We start from the raw sequence: 24,712 nt of genomic DNA, 5'->3' as shown, positions 1-24,712 counted from the left end.
GCTCGGGCTGAGTTGGAGGGGTCCTGGGCACAGGTTTAGGGCCAGGCTCTGCATTTGGTCCACACCAGATCCCTGGGTCCCCCCATCTTGCTTTCAGGGGACCCCCCTCCAGCACTGCCAGCCCACTCAGCCACAGGGTTGAGGGGTGCAGGTCCCCGAGGACACCGAGGGATCGGCGAAACCACAGTGCAAAAAAACTCATCAGCTCAAAACCCCACCGCTGGTTTGCAGCTCCAAAAGGAAACATCCCAACGTGCTCCCTTTCGGTTTGATCTTTTATTTTTATAAATGAAGCAACCTGCCCTGGGGGGGGGGGGGGCTGCCCCAAAAACCTGCCCCCAGCCCGTCCCCGTGCTGTGAGCGAGGCCACCCTGCAGCGGGTGGCCCTGGAACCCTGCGTGGGGGCCGCTGAACCACAGTGACATAATCCGAGGGAGGCTGCGAGGAAGTGCTGGGGACGCCGAGCGAAACCTCTGCACGCAGCTTGCGCGCTGGCCGGAGACCTGCTTCAACAAAAAAGCAACCCAAGCTTGCTGCAAACCCCAACACCGCTGTGTTCCCCCCCCCACCCTGCATGGAGGGTGGGACGGGTGCCGGTGACACCTGGGACAGTGCAGGGCTGTGATTTCCCGGCACTGTCCCCACTCCCAGCCTGGGGAAGGTGGCAGGAACCTGCTCTGCACCTGAGCATCTCGAGCGGGGACTGAAGGATGCAGGTGGTTGTGGATCCTGTGGCTTGAAGCCCATGAAGATGACCCGGAGTGGACTTTGCAAAGTGAAGGGCGGCACATGCTGCTCCATCACGCGGTGACAGACCCACGGACAGCCTGGGTCTGACGGAAGGGAATAGCACAGCGGGGCTGGGAGTCAGTATTTCAGCTGAAGAGCGCAGGGAAGCTGGGCTGAGAAGGTTTTTTCCCCACAGCAGGGAGCAGAAGGCAGGCTTGAGGGATGCTGATGTGCCCTGGCTCTGTGTCCGGGTCCAAACCCGGCCCCGAAATCAGCCCTGGAGAAGGCACTGCCCAATTCACGCCCCCGCTTGTCTCCTGTCCTTGTGTGACCTCTGCCTCGGCGGGGGCAAAGCCACGGTGTGGCCGCAGGGGTGACCATGACCACCACGCTTGGCCCCGGTTTCCCTGAGCCCACAGTCCACCAGGCACCCCCCAAGTGGGTGCTGTGTGCCGTGGGGCGAGTGGCCGCACCAGGGGTCCCGTTCCCTCTGGCCGCAGCAGGGAGGTGAAGGGCTGTCCGGGAGCCGCTCCGTGCAGGGCTTCCATGGGGAGCACCCGTGTTTACAGCAGCAAGGGGGAACTGATGCAATTCCCAAGCTCCCGTTACGTGAGCGGAGCTGCCAGGGCAGCAGGTGGGAAGGGGGTTATCAAGGGCTCGCTGGAAATCAGCTCCCACACCAGTCCCATGGTGGGGATACGTCCTTCCACCTGGACCATGCTGGGGGTCCCATCCCGGCCCTGGGGGGCTCAGGAAGAGGGGCTGGAGAGATGGAGACTCTCTGGACGAGGCTTTTGGTGCAGGCTGCGCTGGCAGAAAGGACGTGACATCTTTCTCAGATCTGCTTTTAAAGCTCATGATTTATAGAGGGTTTCAGAGTGCAATTAGCAGACTTTTAATTAGCCCTGCTCATAATCTTAATTGATCCTGAAGAGGTGGTGGGAGGGAGAAGTGCGAGAGCATCGCAGAGCAGCGTCCCAGCAACCAAGGAGTCCAAGAATGCATCCTGATGCCCTGTCCTGTGCTGGGATGGGGTTTGGGGACGCACAGGGTGGCCCTTTGCCCCCCCTCCAGGGCGTGGGACCTCCCTGCCTTCGCCTCGGGCTGCCCAGGGGCTTGGCCTGGCCAAGACCTGCTTCCAGCCGCAGCACCCAAACCCCCTCTTTGGGCGTCTGGGCTGCCTGGTCCCACCCAGGTCAGGGGATCCCAAGGCTGGGCTCTGCCTGGCTGCTCCCTGCAAGCTGCAGGGCGGCAGCTTGAAAGCTTTGAGCTCCCTCTTGAGGCCCTTCCTGCCCCAAAATCCTGGGGTTTTGGGGAGCCTGAGCTGCTGGGTGCCCCAGGCTGAGACCAGCAGTGCTCCGCACCCCAAGTGACACAGCCTGTAGGACACGGCTGAGCCCCGTCACTCTCTCAGCCACAGGGAAGAGACAGAGACACCGTCACCGGGAGCTGGTTTGGGGACTTTGGGCCAAGTGCCAGCGACATGGGCCCAGGGACTGACATCCCCCCTCCCAGCCAAAAATGTGAGCGGGGCTGGAAACGAGCCAGGAGCCAAACCCGCGCTGCCTGCCAAGGCCAACACACCAGCTTTCAAAATAGCCCGTGTCCCGCGCAGCTCCGGCCGGAGCGGAGGGTGCCAGCGGGAACCACCCACGCGGGACGGGAAGGCCGGCAGCGCCGCGGCGGGCAGCGCTCCTCTGCCAGACGGAAAGGTCACCCCGTCCAGATCCCACAGCCGGGCTTGGGCACGGGCCAGGCGCTGATGACACTAGGCTGGAGGAGTCAGCGTCGCACCCGGTCCCCTGGCCTGGCGCTGGCCGGGTGCCTGGGACGTGCATGGAAAGGCCCGACCCCGATGTCCCCTTGTCTCATGCGCAGGGGAAATTGCTGCTCTGGGGGCTGAGGGTTTAAATCTGCCTCAGTTTCCCCATGGCTCCCAAGGCGCAGGGGCTTTCCCAAGGTAACAGGTGACCTGTAGAGTGAATTTTCTTGAATTAATCCTCCTCGAATCCTCCCCGATTCCCGGTGGGGGGGACCCGCTGGCAGGGTGAATCCCAGGGGAAAAGATGCTTCTGCTTCCCAGGATATTTATAAGACACGGGAAACTGGTGCCGGCCCCAAGGGTCAGTGGCTGACGGCAGGGCAGAGCCTCGCGGGGCCTTTCTCAACCTTGAGGGAACAAGAACATTTTGGGGGCTCTCTCCTGACCCAGCGAGGGTGCTCCTGCAGCAGGTGGAGGCCGAAGGCGCCTCTTCCTGGGGGGAAGCAGGATTGGGCCGCCGTGGTGCCCCCTCCTCACCGTCCCCATCCCCGCTCGCCCTACGACGAGGCCGTGGTAACATTGCCAGGGCTCATCCCAGGATTTTCCCAGGAGCGGGAAAGCCGGGGCTGGCCCTGGGAACGGGGAGAGCCGAGGGGAGCGGCGGGATGCACCGCTCCGAGCCGCTGCGGCACCTGCCCGTCTGTCTGTCCCTCCGTCCGTCTGTACCTCCACCCCTTCGCCCATCCACCTGTCCCTCCGTCAGTCTGTCCCTCCGTCCGTCTGTCCCTCCGTCCGTCTGTACCTCCACCCCTTCGCCCATCCACCTGTCCCTCCGTCAGTCTGTCCCTCCGTCCGTCTGTCCCTCCGTCCATCTGTCCCTCCACCCCTTTGCCCATCCACCTGTCCCTCCGTCAGTCTGTCCCTCCGTCCGTCTGTCCCTCCACCCCTTTGCTCATCCACTCCAGCTCAGACGGGCCTCTCGGAGCCCCCCGCTCCTGCTCCCCCACCCTCCATTCCCGAGCCCCCACCGGCCCCCGGGAGGCCCCGGCGGGGGGAGGACGCTGGGCGGAGCCGCCCGGGGACGGGGGTCCCGGCCCGGGGGGGGGCCCTCGGCTGCAGCCCCCGCGGGAGGGGCCGTGCCGGGAGGCAGGAACGGCCCGCCCCGGCCCGGAGCAGCGCAGGGGGGCGGCGCCCGCCCGGCGGGACCGGAGCTCGGTTGCCCCGAGCGGTGCTCCCGGCCCGGTGCCTGTTCCCGGTCCGAGATCCAGCATCGGCGGGGGGGGGGGGGTGTTTGGGTTTGGGGCGCGGAACGCACGCAACTTCGGCGGCGCGGAGCGGGTCTGCCGGCCCGGTGCCCCCCCGCACACCCCGGTTGCCGGTACCGGCCCCGCCATGCCCGCCGCCTACCCGCAGCGAGCCCTGACGGTGCTGCTGCTTTTCGGTACGCTGGCCGCCGCCATGGCCCTGCTCGCCTCCAGCCTCATCTTCCAGCTGCCGTCGGGGCGGGCCGGTCCCGGTGCCGGTACCGGAGCCGGTGCCGGTCGAGGAGCTCTGCCGGAGCCGGCGGCCGCCGTGCTGCTGCCGGTGTCGGCCGTGCTGGCCGCGCTCTGCCTGGTGCTCAACGTGAGCTGCCTCCTGCTCTGCCTCCTCCACGGCTACTTCAGCACCGAGCTGTGCCGGGGGCAGCCCGGGCCCGACCGGTGAGAGCGGCGGGGGGCGCCGGGGGACGCGCGGGGCACCGGGGCTTGCGGGTGCGGGAGGGTTGAGGGCGGGGGACCAAGTGCCCTGGAGCCCCGGGGAACGGTGCGGGGAGGGTCAGAGGGCTCTTGGGCACCGGGAGGCTGGGGGGCAGCCGGGGGCTGGGGAGGAAGGAGGTCTGCAGGGGAGGGAGGGTGCTGGAGGGGTGTGGAAGGGATTGGGGGAGCGAGGGGTGCGAGAAGGGCTCAGGGGGTGCAAGGAGGGTGAGGGGTGCAGGGCAGCGCCGCTGCCCTGGGATCTGGTCACAGGGTGCCTGTGCCCTCGGCGTGGTCTCACGCACAGCCCTGCAGACACCTGCACCCCAAGATCCGGCCTTGGCCAGGGCTCCCCGAATCACTGCCCCTGCAAAAGGGGTCTGGGGGGGTCGAGTGATGCTGCTGGCGCTCACTGAGTACTTAGATATCACAAAATTCATCCCTGCAGTGCCCGCCCGGGACGCAGGGTTACCTCTGGCCGATGAACCCCACCGTAAATGTGCCCCTTATTTTGGGGTGCAGCTGTGCTTAGCGACTGTGCTGGCTAGGAGCAAGGCTGTAGCAGCCCATCCTCCTGGCTGCACTAACTCACGCCGTTTCTTTTCCCTGATAACATCCCTGTGTAAACCCAGTCCGTGTGTTTGGGTCACTCTCCGGACTTGTAGGAGCGCGGGGGGTCCCGCCAGCCCAGTTCAGCGCGAGGGCTGAGGCAGGGAAGACATGCCGGGCTTGGCCATGATGCTCAGGAGCACCCAAGATTTGTCCCTTTGCAGTGGGAGAGCCGGGCTCTTTGGGTGACGGCTGGTGTGGCTGCACAGGCCGCTTGTGACCGCAGGCCTGGGATCATTAACCATAGACATGTGTTGACTTAATCATTACCAGCACGTTTACACTTGCAAAACCGTTTTCAAAAGCAATTCCCCCCCGCCCAGACCTGGGCTGGGCTGGCGGCTCCTCCGCCAGCTCCGGCCCGGCCAGCTCCAGCTCTAATCCTGGGTTAAAAGAAAAAAGAAATGTACGAATAATCAGATTTAAAAGCATCTTGGTGGAAACCAGTCTGTGCGTGGAGGCCTGTCCATGTAGCTCGTGCGCTGGTCCCCACGGGGCCATTTTGGGACCGCTCTGACTTAAGCAAGTCAAAACTAATTTAAAGGAAATGATAATGTTTCAACAGTTAGTTTTGTCCCTAATTAGACAATCCCATCAATGCCTCATGCTTTCACGGAGCACGACAGCTGGAGGCACTCCAGCAAGTGGCAGCATCTCCTCTCAGCATCTTCCCAGCGAGGCTGATGCTTAGCGTGCTCATTAACGAAGGGGAGCAAAATAAACACAATAAAAACCGCAAAATAAACACAACACAAAGCTCCTGTAGCAAACTCTGCTTTCTGTAGGGCTGAGTTTCTGCTGGAACACTGTTACAGCAGAAAATTCCCCATCAGCTGTAAAGTTGTCCGAGATCTGGTATTGAGTTGGGCTGTAAAATGCTCAGTTTCGAAGTTGTGAGGTTCAACTTTGAAAATCCCGAGGGTGAAGCAGGAGGAGCACTAATCAGGCAGCCAGATGCAAAGTCACAGGTAGAGAGAGGGAGCGTGCCGCCCGCGGGACAGCCCGGACTCCAGCAGCAGCGACATGTTCAAGGGCTTTGAGGACAGAGCAACCATCGCTGCACGGCTGCGGGCCCCGCTGGCGCGTCTCACCAAGTAGGGAAGCCGCTCCCAAACAATTTTATTTTAAATAATAGTTCTGTGCTCTGCTCCAAGCCCCGGCGAAGCAAGAGGCTGCTTTTGGCTTTGCTGCAGGCAATACGAGGCGGTGGGAGGGTTGGGAGCCCTGGGCTGGTGTCCCTCTGCCCGGGATCTCAAGCGGCTCACTTAGTCTGGCCGTGCCTCAGTTTCCCCAGCTGCGACCTGAAGGTTACGCTCATCTTTGGGAAGAAAAGGGCAGGTTCTCAGGACGCAGGGGTGCTGGCGTGCAGGCTGCCCCAGGCAGGAGGTGCCAGCAGGATGCAGCCCCTCTCCCCTGCGACGTGGGACACCGTTAGCCGCCATCTCCTCGTGGCCGAGCTGGCCTGGCCCCACCGAGCGCCGGTTTCATTAGGGGACCCGCTCACGTCCCAGGGACCTTTCCCACGTTGGGCCTGTCACACTGAATTACCGCTCCGCTTCTCAGCGCTGCGCTCAATAGTCTAAGCCAGCTCCAAACAAAGTCCTTCTCCTCCCCGCTAATCCCCCCCGCCCCAACTCAGGTAATTAATAAAACAAAGCGACTGCTCTTCCCCGCTGGCAGCGAGGAGCGGGTCCAGGGTCTATTAACGGCTTACGGCTCCCCACGCGGGCAGCGATGGTTGAGGGGCTACAACAAGCCCGGGAAGACGGGAGGGGGCCAGGCCCTGCTGCGGGGGGGGGACTGGGCCAGGGTACAGCATCCTCAGCTGCTGGATTCACCCCGGGGGGTGGAAGGAGCTGGTGTTGCAGAGGAACAACACGAGCGCTGGTCTTGCCAGGAGGATGGTTGTGCTGCTGCCCCTTCGAAGCTGTGGCGTGTTTCCAGCCAGTTCCTGAGGACTTTTGAAGGTGGCCAGTTGGACCAGCGATGCCCTGTGCACGCCCAGTTGTTTCGAGGGACTGTTTGCAGCTTCCCAGCATCCAGCCCTGCCATCACCCCCCTGAGCACTCACGTTTCCAACCCCCTGAGTCGCCTGGCACCCATCTGCCACACCTCGCTGCATCCCCTAACGACCACATCCCGCTCTCCCAATTAGCAGAGGCATCCTCTGGTGACGGCAGCCTCCAAAGGCCAGCGAGGACCGAGGTTTGCCAGGTCTCTGGCTCCGAAGATGCCCAAGCAGGGCTGTCGGTGCCGGGGCTGTGGGCTTGCTCGGCAGAGAGCACAGGCAGCAGGCGCAGGGGTCGGTGCTGGGTGGGAAACAAAGGCCCTGCTGGAAAGGAGCTGGTCTTTTCATGTGTTTTAAGCACAATTCAAGTACCAAGCCCCCTCCGGACAAAAGGCTTGCAATCTGAGCTGAGCACAGAAATCCAATCCCAAGGGTGAACCTGGCCTTGCTTAATTCAATGCACCAGCACTTTACTTGTCATTCTTTCTTTAAAGGGGAGATGGGCTTGACAGGCCTCAGTTTTGTTCCTCACTTGCTCTTCAGGGTTTGTTGAACAGGGGCAAATCACCTGCAAAAAGCCTCCAGCCATTTGTCTCTCTCTCCTGAGACCCTGCACAGCTCCAAGGAACCAGGCAGGCAAAGTTTGGTATTTCAAGTGATCTCAAAATCTTCTGTCCCAGAGTGGGAGCACCACAGCCCAGAGCTGTGCAACCCAGCAGCCCGGGGAAAACCCCAATTCAGCAGAGGTCCTTGGGCTTGTGACCTGCCTCTGAACCTCTTCTCTATGCAAAACCAGTGTTTCAGTTTCTCAGCAGGGTACAGGGCATCAGTGTTTTTCCTGTGCAGACACCAGGGCCAGGAGACTACACAAACCTGTGTTTTTCTCACCTCTTTTGCAGGGCAGACTGGTTCCTTCTGGACAGCCGGACGGTTCGCCACACTGCCATCGGCTTGTTCTGCTGCGGGGTCTCAGTCTACCTAACAGGCAAGTGCTCATTTCCCAGCAGGGGCTGTGCATTTTCAGCCCAGACCATACATCCTGCACTGGTTGCTGAGTGCTTGTGAGCTGCTGGGTTTCTACTTCAACTTCAGGTTTGTTTTGCAAATGCCTTTGCCAGCTCGTTCCTGTAGCGCAGACTTTCTGTTCTTGGTGACCAGCCCTCCCAGGGCATGAAATTTGCAGGTCAGCTGCATCACGTTAGCCCTTCTGGTTCCTCAAGATGTTCTGCACTCTCCTTTACTTCCAGCTCTCGCCATCTACATGCTGCTGCTGTTTGAACTGGAGGCTGGCATTGCCAGTGCCTGTATTCTCTCCTCCGGCATCATCGTCCTGTTGATCACGGTGACGCACGCCCTGGTACGGGCTTCCCAGGTTTCACGCCGCAGCCGCTCCGAGGCCTCTCACACGCTGTACGAGAACGACTCTGCCCAGCACGGCGAATCCTCCACCAGTGATCTGAACAACAAGAACACGGCCGCACCCCGATCCCGGCCCGAGATCCACCGGGAGTTTTCCTTCCCTCCTTTCTTGGAGCGTAAATCCCAGCTGGGCTCTCCGGCCAGCAGCAACCTCACCTCCTCGGGCAGCCCCGGGCTTTGCTCGGAGAAGGAGAGCTACAACCTGCCCCGGACGCACAGGACGCTGTCGGCAGAGTCGGGCCTGCTGCAGGCACAGGGCAAGCCCTGGAATGGCGTCACCCAGGAGATGAGGAACGTGCTGTCGCGTAAACCCGGAGCCTCAGGCAAGGACTCGACTCTGGTGTGAGTGGAAGTGGGACTTTTTTGCCCCATCTCATCCCAGGGGAGCTGCAAGCACCAGGGTCACGATTTGCATCTCTGTTTAGAGCTATATATAGGTCACGTCTCACCAGAGCAGGGGAATGGCTGCTTTTCCCCCCCTCCTCCCACCTGGGGGCCTGCACAGCCACTGCCTGATGCTCTTTGCTTCTTTTACTGAGGAGACACCACCCCCTCGCAAAGCCAAAAGCCTTCGGCCGCCTGCTCTGAGCCCCCAGCCCCTCCTGCGATGCTGCTGGCACTTGCCACGCCACGAACAAGGACCACGTTGGCGGTGACGCATGCAGGACCCCCATGGCTGTCCCAGCTGCAGCTGGGTGAGAAGTAGCGAGTGGACCTTGTCCTTGAACAGACCTACCCTCCTTCTCCAGCAGATCCCAGCTGATTTCCCTGGCTGGCTGTACCTCCCTGCCCTTCCCCTGCCTCCTTCCTGCCTCCGCCACCCCCAGGAGCCAGCAGGACACTGAGACAGCTCATACAACCGACCCAGCAGGGCTTCCCCGCAGCGTGCAGCCAGGCAGGTGTAAGGAACCGAAGGAGGTGATGGAGGAGCAACAAGTGAGATGGAGCCAGAGCAGCCTGCAAGCCACAGAGGGTGGGTTCGGGGTGGCAGAGAGCCTGCTGCTCGGTCACCAGCACATCCACCCTCTGAGCAGGACACACCTTGCTAAGCAGGGTCTTAGCAGGGAAAGGGGCTGTGCTGGGGCATCCCCAGTGCCCGGCTTTGCTCAGTGGCAGAGGGACCTCCCTGGGGATTACCTGGGTGCCACCAGGAGAACAGTGCTGATTGCTGAGGTGCGAAGGGGTTTGCACTGGCACTGCCAGTCCTCTGCTGCGTGCAGGGCAGAAAGCAGGAGTACTAAAGGCAGCAGCTCTTGCTGTGAAACACAGGCAGGCTTAGCTCGCTCCGTCCCTGCGCTGACAAACGCCTTGCTGGTTACTCGCAGCCCCACGCTGCCAGCCCTGCCTAGGCCCCGAGCAGCAGCACGCTTGGTTCTTCCCCAATTCCTTATCATTCAGCAATCAGTAAAGCACTTCAGGGAGCGAAGGGAAGCCACCGATTCAAAGAGATTCCCATGCTATTATTCTGAAAGACACCTGTTATCCCGAGCACAATACAATTTCTTTGGAAACTGAGTTTAGCACTGCTTTGATCCCTGCATCCTTGGTAAATTCTTCAGCAGAATTGTTAGTTCCAGGAGAGATTAACACTGAAGTTGCATCCTTTTTAAAGTGACCTCCAAAGCTGAGCATAAAGCTCTGCTTCCCAGTGCTTGACAGGGGATGAAGAAAGTCCTTTTTTGTTGTTTTTTTTTTTTTTTTTGAAGAACAGGACAGTTTCTTTTTTCACTTGAAAGGCTCCAACCCTGTGTGTCTTTGTTTTGCTCCATACCCTTTGAAACACTCAGAGCCAGCAGGCTCCAAGACCCCCCAGCCCGAGGCGAGCAACAGGGGAAGGTTTTAGACAGAACTTTCTTGTTTTTCCTTTTTATTATTGTTCTCACTAAAACCAAATTCAGCAACTGCCTGGCACACACATGAAAAACTCTCCTTGCAGAATGCCTCCTGAACAGAGCTGAAGTGTGCCCATATTACGTCTTTACACAGCCATCTACAAAATACTGAAAGCAAGACCTAGTTTTTCTGAGATATTTCTGTGGCCAAGAGGTAGAGGGAAGAACATCTCGTAGCAGTCCGCCATCGAAATGAACTGGAAAGGACAAATGCAGATCCACCCCGTTGGCCTTTTGTAAAGTCCTGCGGAAAGGGACACAACTGCTCCCCAAAGCACCCCCCGAAGGCAGTCCTGACCCCAGCGGCAGGATTTGCCTGCTCAGGAGCAGCACCTTGTTACTGGGAACAGAGAGGCAGGCAGAGACCTCTGGGCAGCTTCACAGACAGAGCGGGTGGGTTCTCACTCCTCCCCGTGGCTGGAGAAGGTGGCAGAGGATGGCTAGTCTTGTCTGAGATCAGGAACTGGCTGGAGGATTCTTTGCTTGTGGGGCAACAGTGCTGTAAAGAGAAAACGACAGTCACGTCCAGCAGGCAGGCAGGACACCAGCAGCCTTGGGAATGTGAAAAACCGGGGGCTCCCTCAAATAAAACCTCACTGCTTGCAGCAGGAGAGCAGCTTAGACAAGCACACCTTTCAGCGTGCTGTGCAGCCTACGGAGCCGCATACACCAGCCCCCGCGGGTGTCGAGTCAGCAACCTCTGCGGCCACACCGTCCTGAGAACCACTAAAAACACTCTGGGCTGCACAGAGCGTGACCCTGCCATGCTGGGAAAATACAGAACCTGAACCAGAAGCGACTAAGGCAGAGTCATTCTGCAGAGACAGAGGCGCTCTGTTCGCTTCGGTGGTTTTATCGGGGATGGGCATTTGGGGGTTTTCTCACTCCTACCCAGTCAGGCACCAATACCAACACCAACCTCAGGAGAGACAAATACACCAGACTCAGATCACCTGCCAAATGATATTTTAGTAGCTGTAGTTCAACCACAAACATACAAAATGCATCATCGTTCTGCTACCACTTATCTTTATGGGACTCTGCCCAAAAAAAGCCACATACATGACAGAGAACAGCACCGAACGTGGCCTGTCGCCTGCTCCATCGTGGTAGCATCATCCCAGTGCCTTTGACACAACGAAGATTTAATGTATCACACAAACAAACATCCCTTTTTAAATAAGGAACTAAATTATTTCCCAGCTACCCTTTTGTAAATGAGATTATTTGCTTCCCAGTAAACAAAGCTAGAAGATCACTGGAAGGCAAGCAGCACGCCCTTTCAAATAAGTCTAGAATCGTATCACTGAGGTAACTGCTCGGCATATTTGCACTGGGCTGCATTATATCACCACACCCTCCTCTGCCAGCTGGAAGGGTCACTCAGACAGACATCCCCTTGCTACCTGCGGCCCTGAGCAGCGTTCAGCTGATCCTTCATGGCTATGGCATGTTTGAGCAGACTGTCGATGCTCTTGAAGTACACGCTGCTGTCAGTCATGTTCTTTATGGCACTGGAAGAAGAAAAGAGGGGGGTGGGGGGAGGTGGAAGACTGGTTAGTATTTCCAAAGGCATCACGGTTTTAGAGCACGCAACCCCTGATAAAGAAGGCTGTAAATAAGAAGCCTTAACTTTCTAAGGCACATTGCATCTTCACACACTAGTTAGCTGGGGGGTGGATTTACTGCAGGAGATCAGCAGGCCTGGGGAAGAGCTGGCACGCTCATCGGAGCAAAGCCCCCCCAGATTGAGGGTAACGGTTCAGAGAGCACTGCCTCGCAGCCTCACGCCCCCACCCCGACTACGCTCTCTCCCTGGCTTACACCAGGGAGGCGTCAGGGAAGCGCAGGTGGCTTCTGCTTTGTTTCTACGACACCCCCGCCTGCCAACGCAACCACCCTGCTTGGAGGAGTCTCTTGTACCTGCAGGCGTACTCCACTGTGTAGATGGCTCCTTGGCTTTGCTCCTCCCAGCTCTGCATGTCGGACTGGAAGAGAAGAGAAGGTGGCAGCGTTGGGCGCACGCTGGACAGGCGCGGCAGCGCAGCCCGCAGCGATACGCTCTGCCAGCCCTGCCCGAACCGGGGCTCTGGCTGCTTCTCACTGGAAATTGCATTTGGATTCTGCCTCCTGCTTGACAGCCTGTGTCACGCTCCAGGTGCCATGCACTAGCATTTAAAAGACATTTATTGTGTGTATTTCTGGAAGGGCTACTAGTTCAGGCCAATACTTTGGATGCTCTGGCAAAATTCTCCCTGTTTTTAGTGTTTTAGCCCACGAGCCAGCTTAGAGACACAGTCAGCCAGGCTGCGAGCAACCAGCAGCTGCGCTGAGCACAACAGGCCAGCTGCATGTTTGAGAGTGCTCAGATCTCCCGGTGCGTCTGGCCCCGCAGGCAGCCAGGATCTGAACTAACACAGCTCCTGCAGAGTCCAGTCCTCGGTCCTTCACGCAAAAACCAGGTTAAAGTTTCTTTCACAGCACTGAAAGTTCTTGTTTCATCGGATCTGCCATTCATAAACACCTTCACAGCTGCGAGCGCCCCTGTCCTCCAGTCTGCTCTGAACCTCTGGCACCTGATCCCAAGCAGCAGTCAGCACCGTGCCCTTCCTTTCACGAGCTTGGAAGGAGCCCTGTAAACCTCACACAAACTCAAGCAGCACTGTATGCAGCCAGTTCTGGCATGGGACGTAATTGTACGCTGTAGCTCCAAGGAAAGGGAAAAAACCAATCAAAAACACAAATCACAATGAAAGCGCAGCTCAATTCAGAGGTATAGCTCAATAGATAACTATTTCAAAGGTCCTTAAGTAGTTTGGGCACTCTTTAAAATATGTTCTCATGGGAGCTAATTCTCCAGTCTATTCTGCTGGGTCTAGTTACAAGCCAGAGGAAATCCAAGGGCCTCTTTCTGTGCGCGAAAGGGTTGGGTAGAACCTTGGACTTCATCCAGAATCACTTCTGCTGTTCAAAGCCTGTCCTACATCAGGACGCTTGACCACATAGCTTTAATCTACAAAAGAAACAAGCCTCTACATGCAATGCTCTAGGCAGTTCTCTGCAGGAGAGCGTCCTTCGACCCAGGACTCGCAATCCCACAGAGACCGCGCTCCTCCCAGAGTCCAAGCGCATTTTACATGACCATATCTGTTGCCGGGAACACGCTTTGTGTGCAGGGGCAGCTGCAAAAGATGCAGAAACCTCCCTGCAGCTCCTCACCCCGCTCTCTCCAAGAGGTGCCAGACGAGCCTTAACAACCGTTTAGACCCCGACATCGCGCTGGCTCAGCCGGACGTGTCGGAGCCACTTGCCTGTGGTCCTGCTGTTTCTGAGCACCAGTAGATTTTAATCATTTCCCAGTATCAAAGCCAGCCATGTCTGTGCCCAGAGTTCCCACCACTTCCTGGGATTTTCATGTCCTTAATTAGGAACAAGAGCCTTTCCCTAGAGCTCCTCACTTCTTAATCTTTGCTTGATGTCCTTTCTTCAAATTCCCAGGACGTGCCCTCAGATGCAGTTTAAGGACTAAAGCCAGCTATTAATATACAATAGCACTGATGATATATTACTGTTGCTTGGAAGTAAATTAACAAGATGTAAGTTCTCAAAAGACCAGGGGAAATGCAGAAGGGCCGCTCTGTGCGGAGCGGGGCTTAGCAGCGCAGCTACGACGCGCGGAGGCAGCGAGGGCCTTGCATCACGCCGCCTCTTATCAGGGAGATCGTAAATCTGCTTGGAGAGTTTGAGATGGTGAGGAAGGTATTAAGATTATTGTGTTATCAAATCGCAGAAAGTTGCTTGTTGTAAAGGCATGGAGGTGACCTTCTCTTTGCAGAAACTTTTCTCCCAGCCCCCTCCCTCCCAGTTTTTCCTAGGTTTAATCCCCCTGGGAATTTCAAAGGCCGTGTCTCAGGAGAGCTCAGCCAGGCAGGGATGGAGTTGCTGCATGGTTGAAGGAAAGCTGGAAACCACCAATAAATCCTGTTTCCTTTATACATTACCTACATCTTGGGACTAAATTACCTGAGAATGGATCCACACAGAATGTTCCTTTTTCCTCTTTTCTGTTCTGAAGAATTAAAATCACCTCACTTTAATGCTTTTACTCTGATTTAGATAAAACCTGACAGCGTTTTCACGGTGCACAGCCCTGCTGACACCCTCCTGTTCCAGTCTCTGGCCACAAAGCCGATGGGCTCTGGCAGAGCAACCCAAAATATCCATCCCCATCTAACTGAACACTCCGCTGTGATGATGGCCCTGTCAGGGCCCTGAGCACATCCCTCCCTCCTGGGGTTTGGCTGCCTGGGCTCAAGGGCTTGACAGGGCCAGCTTGTTCACTGCAAACAGCAATGCCTGAAACTGGGATAAAAGGAGAGTGGGATCAAGGACAACAGAGAGAACGTGGTCACAAGCCCACTACCAGCAGCCTGGCAGCACAGTCAGGACACTGGCCTGAGTTATGTTTAACCCTCCCAGTTCCTACCAGGGACTGGTTACAAGCAGGGGGGACAGCATGCTCCCAGACATGATGCTGCAGCCTTGGGAGAAATGAACTCGGGAGCTGACAAGGCTGGAGGAAAAGTCCCGAGCAGCAGCTCTGGGTCTGCTGTTCTTCCAGCTGCCACAAATAGTTTTTCTTTCCATTTTCTCCCAGCTCTTGCCACATCAGCGCACCATTAAACACACAGCCAGTAACCAGGAGAGCAGTTAAGAAGCTGAAAGTGCCCATGCAATGGGCAAAAAGGAATGGATGTCAACAGCAGCACCTCCAAGTGAGCATCAGGGAATGTTTTCTAACACTAGAGGGGCAAACAGGTACTGGGGTGGCACCGGGGCAGTGCCCTGCAGTGCCCCAGGGCACTGCATGGTCGGTTCAGCTTTGTCCTGACATGCACTGTAACTGCAGGGAGCACGGCGAGCTCTTCCTCGTGTACAAAGGCCACCACTGCCCCAGCTGGGGCTAGTGGCTGGGGCAGGAGGGAAGCTGCAAGGCTGAACGTGAATGCATCAAAGACCAAAGGTATCTGATGCTTGCGATGGCTGCAGTCACACAGGGAGATGCAGGACCCTTGTGTTTGCTGCTGGCATCTGCAGGACAGCATGACCTCCTTTCTCACAGGAAGAAAGTGGAAAACAGCAGCAATTTTGGCTACAAAAGAGAATTCTCAGATGGCTGCAGCTAGGAAATGAACTTAGATGAGCCAGAGAGGTGTCAGAACACTGTGGATAACTGCAACGAGCATGCTGAGCAGGGAAAATGAGAGCATCAAAGGTTTTCAGAGATCTTGCCCAGCATACACCCCACTGCCTAACAACACGCTCCGTGTCTAGCACCTTCCCTTGGCTGTCGCTTCCATTAGCGCTTCTGCGCTGCCCCTCGTCCTGGTCCCTGTTACACACCACTCGGTGATGGAAACTGATCTCTTCCCTCTGCATGACTTGTCATACAATTTGCTCAATTTCCTTTTGTTCAGGACACATCCCCTGAAATTGGGACTATCTTGATTAAATGAAAGCAAGTGACAGCTCAGGAATAATATTACAGAGCTGTCTCCTGCATGCCGGTGATGCAATCGCATCAGCATGTGCTATACATACATATACATCTCTATATACCTACCATTGCACACAGACACGTATATAAAACGTTAATAAATAATTGAATAATAAAGTGTCACAATCCAGGTTAATTTGGAAACCAGGGCTGTAAAGCAAAGGTGAAAAATGGGGCCTGACAGTGCATTAGCATAGACATGAAGCAGTAATCTATTCATGAGACATCACTCCTAATGAATCATGACTGGCAGAAGAGGGAGAAGGACAACAAGGCTGGCATTAAAGTGTCTGTGCTCCGTGCTCTGGAGGAAAGTAGGAACACAGCTGTGCGATGCGATTCATTATCCTGCTTTGCCTCACGTGGGCTCTTCTCACTTGTTTCCTCACATTCCCCCTTCCCTCCTCTCACCCTCCCCCTTATTTTATGTAGGAAATAAAAACCTCACAGCACAGGCAGGGGTAATAAGATTTAACGTCACCCTTCTCCCCGTACAAGACAGACTACTCATTTTTCTTTGTCTCCACACACAAGTCCAAGCCGTGAAAGGACGGGACCATGGTTGGACTCCCAAGTTTTTTTATTCAGGTCCACAGTTAAATTTGCAACGTCCCCTCATCCCTTCCAGCTCAGGCCGAGCCAGGATCCCACAGCACCCCACACCCCGGGAGGTGAAACAGGGATGATATGCCAGGTCAGGAAAACAGCTTGTGCCCAACTGTGTCGCAGCTCTGGAGTCCAAAGCAAATCACGACTCACCTTGTGCTGCGCGAGCTCCGGAAGGGATCTCCGCACGTGCTCCTGCAGCCGGTAGAGCGCCACGGAGGGCTCGTTGGCCAGGACGTACATGCTCTCGGTGAATTTGTCCGTAACTGCAACAAGAAAAACAAACGCAGTTATGGAAAGCGGGGAGCAACGGGGGGAGGTGGGGTTGGAAAGGGTGCCCTGGAGCGCTGGGCCTGCCCCAACACAACAATGGAGAGCTCTGAGCAAAACCCCACGTGTTTTGGATAACTAGTCTGTTAACAAGGATGTGAAAGCAAAATCCCGCTGAACAGGCCGCTCCGTTTCCACTCTCCCCATAACAGCACCTGCAGCCAACGACAAGCTGGGCTGAGGCCGCAGACAGACCCGCCTGGGACATCACCGCCTCCACAGTCCCCTGGCAGCTCTGATTGTTCTGGTTTCAGGGACCGCTTGGGTTACGCCCATCACAGAGCTCTTTTTGACCAATTTGGAGGTGGGCAGGAGACAAGCAGAGCCCAGCAGCGGCCTGGCTCCCGCCCCCATGCTCCGCAGCCACCCCATCCGGCTGGGAGTGCAGGCATCTCCCAGACCGGAGCCTCCCTGTCTTGTTACTGGCTGTTCAGGTTCAGCTCTGGTCGCGGCCTTGAGCTCTCCTGCATCTCAGCCACCCCTCACCACAGGGTCCTTCTGTTCCTCCCCTCCTGGTGCCTCCCCTAGGTGACATCCTAAAAACAACCACAGAGGAGACACAGCGGCCGCAGAACAGGGCTTGGAAAACTTCGTTGCAGCTCTGAGCTGCTGCTGAGCCACTTCCCTCCTCTCTTATCCTTGCCCAAGCTCTGTCCGGGCCACCCTCCACACAGAAACGCCTTTTTCAGCTGGTAGTTTGCACAGCTACATCGCAGCTCTGACCTCTCCTTCCCTGCAGGTTTGCAGGGAGAACACTGACAGCTCCCAATAATTAAGAAACACAAAACCCTGAGATCGTTTCATTGTTTGTAGCGGGTGTGTGCATGGGGGGATCGGGGGCGTTTGCACCAGGCTGAAGCGGAACACCTTTCAGCTTCTGCATAATTTCCTATTTTTAAGGAAAAGGATTCTCTGCTCCTCCCTTCGGCTTTTGTTTCGGTGACAGCTGCTCGGATACCGCAGTCCTATAATGCCGGCAGACACGCCGAGCCTTCTGAATGCAACAGGGAACAAATGCAAAGCTTTACAGAAACAATTACACCCACCCGGAACAGGCGCAGCTGCTGTCTGTCTGTCTGTCTGCCTGCCCTCCTGACACGAGACATTCGACAGAAAGACGCAGCGGGGCAGGTACAGGGGGATGAGGGGAGGGAGGACACAGGGCAGCTACCCCCGGTAGGGCCAGGCTCTGAGGGGCCGGGGGGGCCCACAGGGGTCCCGCCAGCTCTGCCGGCCCCGAGCTGCTGGGTCCTGTCGGGGTATGTCACTCCCTGCCCTGTCACGACCCCCAGTGCCCCATCGTGACTAACCCCACCGTGCCTTTTCGGGCCCTGCAGTGCCCTGTCACCACCCACCCTGTCGCAACTTGCCGTGCCCCGCTGTACCTCTCTTTCTCTCTCCCTCACGACCCGCAGGGCCCTGTCGCGACTTCTACCTGTGCCTGCACAGCCTTGCCATGCCCGCGCCCTGTCACGACCCGTAGGGTCCTGTCGCGACTTCTACCTGTGCCTGCACAGCCCTGCCATGCACGCGCCCTGTCACAACCCGCAGGGTCCTGTCGCGACCGGCCAACTCAGACCCGCAGGGCCCTGTCGCGACCGGACCCGCGGCTGTCGGGCTCCTTCGGACCCCACCAAGCCCCACCGAACCGCCGCCGCCCCCCGGTCCCGGCCCGCTCCCACCTTTCTTCACCTTCAGCTGCATCTCCGGCTCCTCCATCCCGACCGGCCGCCACTTCCGCTTCCGCCGGCGCCCTCTAAAACCGCCCCGACCGGAAACCTCCGCGGCGCCCCCCCTTTCCGCAAACAGCCCCGGCTGGAAACATCGCCACAGCGCGACCGTTCCGCTTCAGCCCCCCCCACCCCCGCGGCCAAGCGCCCCCCCTCCCCGCCCCGAGCTGTCGCCCACCCCCACCCGGGACCGGGCCCACACCGCGGGTGGGAGACGGGAGTACCCCGGGGCGGGGTTGCCCGGGGCGGGCCGCCGCGTCCCTGATTCCCCAAGCCAGCCCAGCCTCGGGGAGGGGGTGTTAAAACACCACGATCACCCTTTTTCTCACCAGCGCCCCCCCCCCGGGGTCTGGGTGGGGAGGCCTCGGGTGGGCGAAGGCCTCGGGCGGCCAGCGCTGAGCCCCCCCATGACCCCCCGGGACTGGGCAGGGGAGTGGGGACGTTGCTGGGCACCTTCCCAGGCCATGAGGCCCGGGGATGTCCCCGTCCCCCGCCTAGACCCCCACCCCCTGGACACTTGTCCCCTCCCAGCCCCGCCATGGTCCATGGGGCTGGCAGGGTCCGAGTGCTCGCACACCCGGCGCTTGGGTGGCTGGAACCGCTCTCCTAAGCAGGAGCGGGACGTGGGGCCCCATGCGGGATGAGGGACGCAAATTGGGGGTGGGGGTGTCCCCCCCAAGTCAACAGGGACCTGCTGCCCCATGGCCGCCACCACCCCATCCCCATCCCACGAACGGGACTGTCGCTTTAACGGCAGGCTTTCCGCCTCGCCCGGCCTCCACGCCGTCAGCGGGCAGGTGGAGCCGGACTGGGGGCCCCCACTGTGCCCCCCGCTCCCCTCGGGCGGCCCCCCGAGCCTGGCCCTGCCAGGCCGCCCGGCTGAGGCCGGAGGAAGGGGAAGTGCTGGGGCAGGACGCGGGAACAGGGGGCCCCTGCGCCAGAGGATGCCGGGGGTGAGCCCAGACTCCTCTCTGGGGAACGGTGGCTTGGCCTGAGCTGGGATGGGCCCCACCGGCCAGCCCAGGGATGGCGAGGTGGGCTGGGATGGCCGGAGATGGCAGTGGGGTGGCCGGGGTGAAGAGCGGGGCTCCCTCCAACCCGCCCCGGCTCAGCCCCGTTGCGAGCAGGAAGGCGGCCGTGCTCGGACGAGCGGTTCAGAGACGGTCACGGTGCAGCTTCACAACGCTCCCGTGACGGGAGCTTTTGTCCACCAGCGGTGTGGGGACTCTGGTCGGGGAGGGCAAGCGGGACCCCAAACCGCGCTGCTGGCACAGAGGACTTTGGTGGTCGCAAGCGCTTGGTGCTTGGGGGCTTCCCCCCTGCTGCCCTCTCCGTCCCGGGAGATGTCCTCACTTTTTCCCCCTTCCTAACACATTGTTGTGTGGCAGCTGCCCCATGGAAGGTGAAGAAGGAGTCACTCATCTTGTGGAGACCCCCCTGAATGACAGGGACACCCAGGAGCTCCCAAAAGAGGGTAAAAATGGAACCAAGGGACCCGCAGCCACGGAGGAGCTGGCTGTGACCAGGGACGTGGGGGACAGCGGTGCCCACCTGGGGCATCTGCAGCTGGACAAGGACATGCCACGCTTGGACCACAGGGATGGTGAGTGCTGGGGGTGATGGGGTGGTGGGAGCCGAGACAGGGCATGCGCGGACCCGGGATCCTGCAGCGTCTGTCCCCATGTAAACTGGGATCAACATTCCCTCTGCCCTGGGGTTGGGGTGCACGCGGGGTGCTTGCTGCGCTGGTTGGGTCTCGTTGTGCCGCATGTGGAGCCCAGCCTGTTCCCCAACAAGCAGAACCGAGGTCCCTAACAACTGCCCTTGTTTTGTAGGTGGAGCAGACACTCTCCCAAAGGCCTCGGCCACCTCGATGGACAGGCAGAGGAGCACCCAGCTCTCAGCCCTTGACAGTGAGTGTTGCAGACCCTGGTGCTCACAGATGCTCAGGCACAGCCCCAGTGGGAGACAGGTGTGGGAGAGGTCATCTGCATCTCTCATCCCACAAAGGCAGCTAGAAAAAAGTCTTTTACTGCTGCCAGTGCCTCCCATACACAGCAAGGGCAAGTCCAAATCCAAATCCAGACCTTGCTGATGACTCGTGCCAGCAGTGAGAGGTCGCTGCAGCTCCATGCAAAGGAATCAGAGATGGCAAACTCTTTCCATATACTTTCCTAATTAAACTACAAATTGCTTGTTGAAAACACATCGAGATTTCCAAGTGGAGCTCTTCAAGGGTAGGAAATATGAGCATGAACTTGAGTGCATCCCCCAGGCTGTCCTCTGCAGTATATCGTTTGCAATTATGCCATTAATGCCAGATCCCTGCCTCCTGCAGTGCCCCAGATGGACCCTGCCCCTCCTTGGGCAGCTGTTGAGGCTGTTTTATCTTCCCTGCTCAGCTGTTGGTCCCTGCACACTGGCCAAACCTCAGTCTCCAGGCTCTTTACCTGCAAGAACATAATCCCTTTTTTTTGCAGGACTCAGTTTTTGCCAGGGACAGCAGGGAACAGCTTCAGATAAGTCACAGGAGACCTGAGCTTTCATGAGGTTCTTGGCCTCAAGTCAGTGTAGTTCCACCCTGTGCGTGGAGGAGACGTGCCCTGACCCTCTCCTCTCTCCGGAACAGGCTTCCCCCTGAAGCACTCGAACACGCTGACGAACAGGCAGCGAGGGAACGAGGTCTCGGCCCTCCCAGCCACGCTGGACAGTGAGTACCACCGGGCAGAGCGGGCTGTGCATCCTGCGCTGTGGATACATACAGGGCATAGAGGGAGCAGAGGGATGGCAGGGTTGGGGCCTCCGTCTGTCTCCTGCTGCCACGCTGTTCAGTGCCCACCGGGGGGTCTCAGGCTGCTCCCTGCAGTGCTGTTGCTCTCAGCACTGCCCATGGATGGCTGTCCCCGCTGCTGGGCAGGAGCGTGTTAGTTACCTGTTGGGTTTCTTGGGGCTCAGATGGGGGCTGTCCAGTCACCACCACCCCAGACTTGCAGGGACCCACCTACAGACAGTGGGTGCTGAGCTGGGGAAGGTTTGTCCTGATGGGTGAATTCTTTCTATCCCCCAGCGTTGTCCATCCACCAGCTTGCTGCCCAAGGAGAGCTCAGCCAGCTGAAGGAGCACCTTCAGAGAGGTACACGTCTCTTCCTTTGGGTTCTTACTCCAGATCATGCCGAGTCCTGCCAGGTCATAGCATGCCTTTTTTATAAACCCTTGGCTTAGTTTTACAGCCTGTGTTGGATTTACTGGGGGGACAGGGAGCACAGGGGGCATTACCCTTCCTGTTTACGATGTCTCATCCATGTTTGTGCAGGTGAGAACTTGGTAAATAAACCTGATGAGAGAGGTTTCACGCCGCTGATCTGGGCCGCAGCCTTCGGAGAGATCGAAACAGTCCGTCACCTGCTGGAATGGGTAAGGCCACATTCACGCAGCACCTTGCTAACAGGAGAATTCCCAGCTCCAATCCCGGTGGCTGCCAGATTGTCCAGCGCCATCCTGGTACCATCTCAGCCAGTCTTTCCCATGGCACCAAACAGGACACGTCTGCAGATCTAACAGCTCAGCCGCTGTCAGATGCTACTCCCCGTTGGGCTGTGAGCTAAGTCAGGAGCATGAAGAGCCTTATCTCACAGCTAGCAATAACTGTTTGTAATTAAGTATCTGCTTATTGGTAATTTGAGATCAGGCTTATCACTTGGGCCCTGTAATCTGCCAGCAAATGTGCTCGCCGAGGTATCGTTGCAGTTAATGAACTCATTGCTGCATCGTCCTTGAGTGCCAGGCTTGCAGTCGAGGGCTGTCTGGGGGTGAGCAGGAACCAGATCCTCCTGCACTCCAGGTCAAGCTGCTCCCCAAAGCTCAGTCCCGCATCCACGTGTGTCCAATGATCAGCGAGCGCTTACACCACGTAAGCACTGGCCAGACTCTGGCTCTGTTACTGTATTAGCAGCAAAATTGCAAAGTGTTACCAGAGAGACAAACAGAACCCAAAATAAACGAGGTGATACATGGATAAAGGCTGTAATGAAGTCCAGGAGAGGTCCACGGCTGGCAGGGCTTGGAGGACAGGGAGGTTTTTTAGGTAAATCAGTAACAAAAGAGATGGTGGGTACTGTGCAGGCATCTAGACCAGGCCAGTAACACTGTTGGTAGTGATGGGAAAAAACACCGAGTAACAGGAACCACCAGGCTTAGTTTACTGACACTGGAGAAGGGCTTTTAACTCCTCACCTGAGATGTCTGATGGTGACTAAAATATGCCCGGTAAGGACTTTGGTAAGGAGAGGTCACTGGGAACACGTGAGCTGTCTCTGTCCCACGAGGCCATCGGAACCTGGCTCCACGATCAGCCCCCCCACGATCAGCCCCCCCGGGGTACTCAGCAAGGCTGTGCTGAGCGCCCCAGGTCTCAGCAGGGCTCCTTCGCCCGCCGGGGCTAACGCCTGTGCCGTCCCCAGGGCGCTGACCCCCACGCGCTGGCGAAGGAGCGGGAGAGCGCCCTGTCCCTGGCCAGCATGGGCGGCTACACCGACATCGTCATCATGCTGCTGGAGAGGAACGTGGACATCAACACCTACGACTGGGTGAGTGCTGCCGGGCGCAGGCTGCTGCGGGGACCGTGCCAGCGCTGGCAGCGACACCAAGCCTTGGACGGGGCTCCGCAAAGCTCGTTTTAAAAAGCAGCAGCGAGTTCACATCATTCTGGGCTGAGTTAGCAGCAATGCCTTTCGCCTAGATGCTTCCCAGGCTCGCCGCGCTCATTTGCGTGCTCGCGCAGTTGTTTTGAGAGATTAATCTGGGTAATAATTTTAAATGGTTTCCTCAGTTGTTCACACTGGTGATGTTACCAGGTACAATGAAACAGCGCTCAGAACTTCAGGTTGTCTTTAAAATGACACAATTTAAAAGCTATTAGATTGCATACAGAGAACAAAAGCTGCGCAGAGCTGCTCTGGGAGAAAACACCCAGCTGGGAGAGGGCAAAAAGGGGATCCCAGCAGGTCAGGGACCTGCCACTCCGGGAGAGGCAGGAGCTGCAAGAGCACGGCCCCGCGTGAGACTGGCACTGACACAGCCCCTTCCCTTTCCCTGCAGAACGGTGGCACTCCTCTGCTCTACGCCGTGCGCGGCAATCACGTCAAGTGTGTCGAGGCCCTACTAGGTAACGGGGAAGACCTGCACTTAGTCCGTGGCCTCGTATCGCTGCTTGTTGGTAACCGCCTCGGGAAGAGAGCGTGACATGCCTGGGGGGAGAATCTGAGCAGCCTGGGGGTGTCATGGGGTGCTGCCCAGCCAGGATGGGCATCTTTTGGGGGTCCCCTCGCCCTGTGCCTGACCTGGAGGGGACACCATGCCGGCAGGGGAGTGTCGTGCCCTGATCTCCTGATCTTGCAGCTCGTGGCGCTGACCTGACGACAGAGGCAGATTCTGGCTACACCCCGATGGATCTGGCCGTGGCCCTGGGACACAAGAAAGGCAAGTGTCCCCTCCGTGCCTGGCAGGGAACCCTGCCTTCCCTCCCCAAAAAACCTCCAGGCAATTCCCAGCTTCCAGCCTTGCTCGGGGCTTTTGTTGACCTTCCACCTCAGCTCCTCGCTCTGCCACACAGAGAAACTGTGCCACAGAAATCAAGATGGGTCCTGTTCCCCTTGCTGCCCCCCCAAACCAGAGCTGTCCTGGAGATAGAGCTGGGACAGGGGAGATGGGGACAGGCCCCTGGAGAAAGAGGTTTTCCAGCCTCCCACTGGAAAACAGGAGCAAAATGGTGATCAGGTCCTGCCCACAGCGGTATGGGCTTCTCACAGGCTTGGTTTCCCCGAGTTTCACTTCTCTCCCCTCCGTTAGTCCAACAGGTTATGGAAAATCACATCCTCAAGCTGTTTCAGAAGAGGGAGCTGGAGTGACGTGGTGGCTCGCGCCGCACTGCTGCAGCACCAGCGCTTCTCCCAGCCGACGCAGGGCTCTCTGGGACCAACGCAGCCTCACCCAGCCGTCCCGAAAGGGGCAGCGGCGCCATGCTTCGAGCAAGGAGCATGCAGAGGAAGCTGGGAACTGCCTGCCCTCGGTGGATCTATGCCTCTCCCAGAGGGTGGCATGGCCACGGTGCCTCGCACCCAGGGACGCTCATTCCTCAGGGCAGCTGCGTTTCTGCCCTGTTTGGGCTTGGCTGCTTCGTGCGTGTGTGCATTCAGGTATTGCGTTATTGGAAGTAAACTCTAAAGCAGCTGTGTGGAGCCCTGTCCATTGCCTCAGCCCGTCACCGCTGCCAGTCCCCGATCCCAGCAGCAGCTACTGGGGAACAGCGAGGGGAACTGGGCCAAACAACCTCTTCAAG

General features: G+C 58.2%; 3 protein-coding genes across 5 annotated transcripts; 2 read left to right on the top strand and 1 right to left on the bottom strand.

The window, feature by feature from the left end:
- Positions 1–3,588: 3,588 nt before the first annotated feature.
- Positions 3,589–14,249, top strand: TMEM221 (transmembrane protein 221). The gene is made up of 3 exons (XM_064469428.1): positions 3,589–4,191; positions 7,741–7,826; positions 8,089–14,249. The coding sequence occupies exons 1-3, from the start codon at positions 3,884–3,886 to the stop codon at positions 8,604–8,606; spliced, it is 912 nt and encodes a 303-aa protein (XP_064325498.1). The 5' UTR covers positions 3,589–3,883; the 3' UTR covers positions 8,607–14,249.
- Positions 10,111–18,466, bottom strand: BORCS8 (BLOC-1 related complex subunit 8). Of its 2 annotated transcripts, none has more exons than XM_064469426.1 (5): positions 18,328–18,466; positions 16,469–16,581; positions 12,076–12,140; positions 11,559–11,666; positions 10,111–10,651 (listed from the first exon to the last, which is right to left on the bottom strand). In XM_064469426.1, exons 1-5 carry the CDS (start codon positions 18,362–18,364, stop codon positions 10,609–10,611), a joined length of 366 nt encoding a protein of 121 aa, XP_064325496.1. In that variant the 5' UTR covers positions 18,365–18,466; the 3' UTR covers positions 10,111–10,608. The 2 variants fall into 2 exon arrangements, with proteins under 2 accessions (XP_064325496.1, XP_064325497.1); XM_064469427.1 differs by having other exon boundaries at positions 18,338–18,442.
- A 527-nt stretch (positions 18,467–18,993) lies between these two features.
- On the top strand, positions 18,994–24,603 carry RFXANK (regulatory factor X associated ankyrin containing protein). Of its 2 annotated transcripts, none has more exons than XM_064469347.1 (10): positions 18,994–19,328; positions 19,764–19,978; positions 20,211–20,288; positions 21,005–21,085; positions 21,443–21,508; positions 21,689–21,789; positions 22,836–22,961; positions 23,473–23,539; positions 23,773–23,853; positions 24,223–24,603. In XM_064469347.1, the coding sequence occupies exons 1-10, from the start codon at positions 19,009–19,011 to the stop codon at positions 24,279–24,281; spliced, it is 1,194 nt and encodes a 397-aa protein (XP_064325417.1). In that variant the 5' UTR covers positions 18,994–19,008; the 3' UTR covers positions 24,282–24,603. The 2 variants fall into 2 exon arrangements, with proteins under 2 accessions (XP_064325417.1, XP_064325418.1); XM_064469348.1 differs by having other exon boundaries at positions 19,322–19,409.
- The last annotated feature ends 109 nt before the right edge of the window (positions 24,604–24,712 follow it).

Source organism: Phalacrocorax carbo, chromosome 19 (genome assembly GCF_963921805.1).
Source record: "Phalacrocorax carbo chromosome 19, bPhaCar2.1, whole genome shotgun sequence".
Taxonomy (NCBI): domain Eukaryota; kingdom Metazoa; phylum Chordata; class Aves; order Suliformes; family Phalacrocoracidae; genus Phalacrocorax; species Phalacrocorax carbo.
Note: the sequence above shows the minus strand (reverse complement) of the source record. Positions and strands in the feature narration are given on the sequence as shown.